Here is a 4,963-nt window from a genome sequence, read left to right as displayed (position 1 = left end):
GAAGCTCCAAATAAGGGCAAGGAAATGGAAACCCACCGGAATAGTTCCTTACTTAGACACAACCTTATATGGCATGGCAGAGCTGGGTTTTCCGGCAAGCGTGCAGCCTGCTACACAGATGGGAAATCCGAATCTAAACAACGCGCCATCGGGGAGACAGCAAGAATTATGCCGCCTTCTCTAGCAGGGATTCTATGAAGATGCATCGATTCAGGGTTGAGGAAGAGCGGTTATCTTCCCGCGATTTATTGCACTGGTTCAATATAAAGTGTCTCCTCTCTGCTTTCCCCCTGGCCAACGTCATGTGTCCTCCACTGCAGTGCCTAAATATGGGCTTCCTCCACTCCATACATGGACATCTACGTCACGGAGAGAGGGTATATAAAGGAGTGGGGATTCTCTGAGCATGAGAGTGCGCCCTCAGAGCTCAGAACAGCTAACCTTAGAGCAGAGATAGCCAGATACACACATACAGCGCTTTCTCCCTAACTAAGAACATTTTCACTCAAAAAGTAAAAGTGAATTCAAAGCAACAACAACAACAAATTATCCAAAAGGGCAACACCCTAATTGGATTAAACTAGTGAAAAGAAAAAATATATTAATGATTATTTATCATTAATTTTAGGGAATGAGTAAAAGGGACATCTGATCTAACTACTCTTCTCAGAAAGAAAATAATAAAGTGGATTTGTACACATCTTGGACAAGAGGAGGAACAAGACAAGAAGACTCTTGGAGAACCAGAGAAAAGAGAGAAAGAAATAGAAGATAATATCTCCTCATCCTCAGCAGCAGCAGTAGCAGTCTGACCCTGCTCCCTAAAGTGGACTGGTGATTTCCTCCACCTGAGAGAGGACTATCACCACTCTGCCCAGACTGCACCCAGCCTCGCTGCACTCCTCTCCAGCCTCCAGCGCAGCCTCAGCCCCCTACAGCACCACATCCCTGGAGGATGGCTGCAACCAAGACAGAGATGCTCAATCCAGCCCTGCAGATCTCAGACGCCCTCAGCTTCACCCACTCGCACATGGATAACTATCCCAAGCTGGAGGATATGATGATGTTGAGCTCCGCTGGGACCCCCTTCCTCTCTGCCTCAGCGCCCGAGGGAGCAGATTTCGGATCGGGGGAGCCAGGAGAGCAGTATGACCACCTTACTGGAGGTAAGAGTGTCTCCTTGGTCTATTGCTGTATGGAACTACTGTATTGTATTGTATTGTATGATAGACTGCATTCTGCAGTAGCAGAATGCATGGCATGAAACAGTTGATACATAATGCATAATAATGCATGATCATTGTTTGTGTTCAGCTGGCAACTATTAATTACATTTCAGCTTCAAGAGAAGACCCTTGATATGTTGAATATGCTCTTTGAATGAGATATGTCTACTTCTAATTATGTTTAGATTTTCTTTTTAAATAAACAAATTAAATATAATAAAGCAATTTAATGAATGACGATTGGAAATACCTAACCCCCCCAAAATTGAGAATTTGATCAATTAAATTGTAGCTCTTCATCACTTTTGGATTGTATTTGAGCTTCAGCATTGCTCACTCATTGCATACCTTCAGACAGTCTAGAGCTACACTAAAATTGCATTCCTAAAACCAGCTGAACTGCAGTTTCAGTAATCAATTTCCTTTGGCTATGTGGTGGACTTCAAGAGCTTGGCGCGCGTGTGTGTTTGTGTGCGTCACAGAAAAAAAATACAACTGTAAAATAAAATATATCTAAAAATGCATGCAGATGGCTTGGCTTGACTTGCACGACAGCTCTCGTCTATCTTTTGGTTAGTGGAGGAAATGGCTGGTGTGGGAGTTTAGAGGTGGGAAAGAGCTGGGGTTGCTGGGCTGGGAGGGAGGGAGGCTGGTTCTCCTGCTTTGCGTAGGCACCTGCTGCTCTTAGAGAGGAGAGGGGCAACACTGTCCACCTCTGGCAGGATTCCCCTTCTCCCTCCCTCCCTCCCTCCCTCCCTCCCTCCCTCCCTCCCTCCCTCCCTCCCTCCCTCCCTCCCTCATGGATATTAATTGATTAATCTTTCTCTTTGCAGATACGTTACCTGATATCTCCATGAACTGTGAGAAGTCGATGGGCGAGCAGAGCTACTCCACCCAGCGGCTGCCTCCCATCTCCTACACCGGCCGCTTCACCATGGAGCCCGCCACCAACAGCAGCAACAGCCTGTGGGCCGAGCCCCTGTTCAGTCTGGTCAGTGGGCTGGTTGCGATCAACCCCCCCTCCACCTCCACCCCATCCTCCTCCGCCTCTCAGACCGGCACCTCTTCCTCGTTGTCCTCCTCTATCTCATCCATCGCCATCTCCTCTCAGAGCTCCGGTCTGAGCTGCTCCGTCCACCACAGTGAGAATAACCCCATCTACTCGGCTGCTCCTACCTACTCCAGCGCCAGCCCTGACATATTTTCCGATCAGGGCCAGTGCTTCCCCAGCCCCGCCGGAGGGTCGCTCCAGTACAACCCTCCAGCCTACCCTAACGGGAAGATGTGTGGCAACAGCTTCCCTGTGCCCATGATCCCTGACTACCTCTTCCCCCAGCAGCAGGGGGAGATTAGCCTTCTACCTGATCAGAAGCCCTTCCAGAACGGGTCAGGCCAGCCCTCCCTCACCCCCCTGTCCACCATAAAAGCCTTCGCCACCCAGACAGGCTCCCAAGACCCGAAGCGTGTCTACCAGTCCCAGGTGATCAAGCCCAGCCGCATGCGCAAGTACCCCAACCGGCCCAGCAAGACGCCGCCCCACGAGAGGCCGTATGCCTGCCCCGTGGAGACATGCGACCGCCGTTTCACCCGCTCAGACGAGTTGACACGCCACATCCGCATCCACACAGGCCAGAAGCCCTTCCAGTGCCGTATCTGCATGCGCAACTTCAGCCGCAGCGACCACCTGACCACGCACATACGCACGCACACCGGTGAGAAGCCCTTCGCCTGCGAGATCTGTGGACGCAAGTTTGCCCGCAGCGACGAGAGGAAGAGGCACACCAAGATCCACATGAGGCAGAAGGACAAGAAGGCGGAAAACGGTGGGATGACTGGGTTGTTGGCTGTAGCAGCAGCTTCAGCATCAGCCCCTTCCCCTGCCTCTAGTTACGCCTCTCCCATCACCTCCTACCCCTCCCCGGTCTCCTCCTACCCCTCCCCAGTCACATCCTGCTACTCCTCTCCCATCCACACCTCGTACCCCTCTCCCTCCATCGCCACCACCTACCCCTCTGTCTCCATGTCCATGTCCACTACCTTTCAGTCCTCCATGGCATCCTCCTTCCCCTCCTCCGTAGCCTCCATCTACACCTCTCCGGTCCCCACCCCGCTATCAGACATGCAGTCCACACTCTCCCCAAGGACAATCGAGATCTGCTAAGGAAGAGAAAGAGAAAACACATTTTATTCTCTCCTCCTCACCACTCAGTACAATCTCTTTGAGGGGAGAAATCAGCATCAAAAGACTTGTTATTCACCTTCTGAAAAGCACTTTTCTGCCTGCTCCCTCCGCAAGCTCTGTTCAGTGAATCCTCAGATTCACCTGAAGAAGAGATAAAACTATACACACGTCAAGGACAAAGACAATATAGAAGACAAAAAGGGATTTTTTCTTTCTCTGTCGATAAAGCAAATGCAGCGCTTCAAACAAGGCATACAAGACTTTCTAGAGCCGGAGTTGAAACTGGCGTAGACAGGTCGTTCCTATTAGTGAATGCACAGACGGAGACAAACAGACAGACAGACTGAACATTGCCTGGTACTAAGGCACGCTTGCCCTCCGAGGCTATCATTTACAGTACACAATGCATTGAATGATATACATAAGCTACATAATATGTATATTGTACTCGTGCCATGTTTTGCTCCTTTTTCCCCCATTCTTTGGTACCATTGATGTGAAAAACTTATTTGCATTGTATTATTTGAAGTGAGCAGGGCCATATTTTCTATTCTAATACTTTCTCTATGATGTAGTGATGACGATGCTGTGATGCGTTTTTTTTTAAACTTTGTTTGATGACGAAATAAGCACTTAAGTATTCAAGCATGTGTTAAGAGTGATGTTAGTTTCTATTGTTTTGTAAATATCATCCACTGGTACTATCTTTCTCTTTCTCACATCATGTGACATATCAGTCTGTTATGTGGACAAAAAAGAGAAAAAAATACAACTTAAACTAAAAAAAAAACTAAACAGCCAACGTTCCCGTTTCTGGTGCCTTTTTGTGAAGCCTTGCTGATGTTTTGACACGGCTGCGTGCGAGAGATGATGCGTTGCGTCTCGCCTTAAGGGTTGAAGGGATATTTTTGTTACAGAATGTAAGTTATGCTCAGACAAAGAGAAAGGGAAGAAAGGGACGAGATGATATGAGGGCACCGCTTCATTTCTTTAGAATGTAAGCAAAATTATAAACTATATTTTTTTAACAGAAGAAATGTAAATATCCACACCTTCAAGTTGGAATGTTGTACTTACCTACTGAGTAGGCATGGGATTCTTTTGTATGTTATATACATGCGGCTCATTATTTTGTGGTTTATGTCTATTTTGTATTTGTGTTTGTTAAATCAAGTGACTGTTTCTGGCTTCTCAACACATTGAATGCGCTTAACTGCCAATGGGATATTTGGTGTACATGATATCCTCCCAGAAATTAAATATAAATAAAACGTAAATATATGTATAGAATTGCCTTCCGTACTTTATTACTGACTGGTTTCAAATATTTCCATTGGTACATGACAAAAATCATATTAGAGCATCTCATTGCATTTCAGGGCTCATATCTGTAGCCTGCATCCTCACCCATCCATCCCATACATTATAGCCTATACATGCACATCATAGGCTATATCATAATCCGATATGTGCATGCTCTATAAGTGGATTCCCCCACAGTTCCCACATCATGGGGACCTTTAGTCTAATTGAAGAGACATTTCCCAGAATGATT

The 4,963-nt window shown here is 47.1% G+C and overlaps 1 protein-coding gene across 1 annotated transcript; it reads left to right on the top strand.

Moving 5' to 3' along the window:
* Positions 1 to 410: 410 nt before the first annotated feature.
* Positions 411 to 4,698, top strand: LOC311107443 (early growth response protein 1-like). Its single transcript, XM_084149936.1, has 2 exons — positions 411 to 1,166; positions 2,060 to 4,698. The coding sequence occupies exons 1-2, from the start codon at positions 956 to 958 to the stop codon at positions 3,385 to 3,387; spliced, it is 1,539 nt and encodes a 512-aa protein (XP_084006062.1). The 5' UTR covers positions 411 to 955; the 3' UTR covers positions 3,388 to 4,698.
* The last annotated feature ends 265 nt before the right edge of the window (positions 4,699 to 4,963 follow it).

The sequence above is a fragment of the Coregonus lavaretus genome, assembly GCF_964263955.1.
Source record: "Coregonus lavaretus genome assembly, chromosome: 32".
NCBI lineage: Eukaryota > Metazoa > Chordata > Actinopteri > Salmoniformes > Salmonidae > Coregonus > Coregonus lavaretus.
The sequence above is the reverse complement of the archived record's forward strand: the minus strand, read 5'-3'. Positions and strand labels throughout refer to the sequence as shown.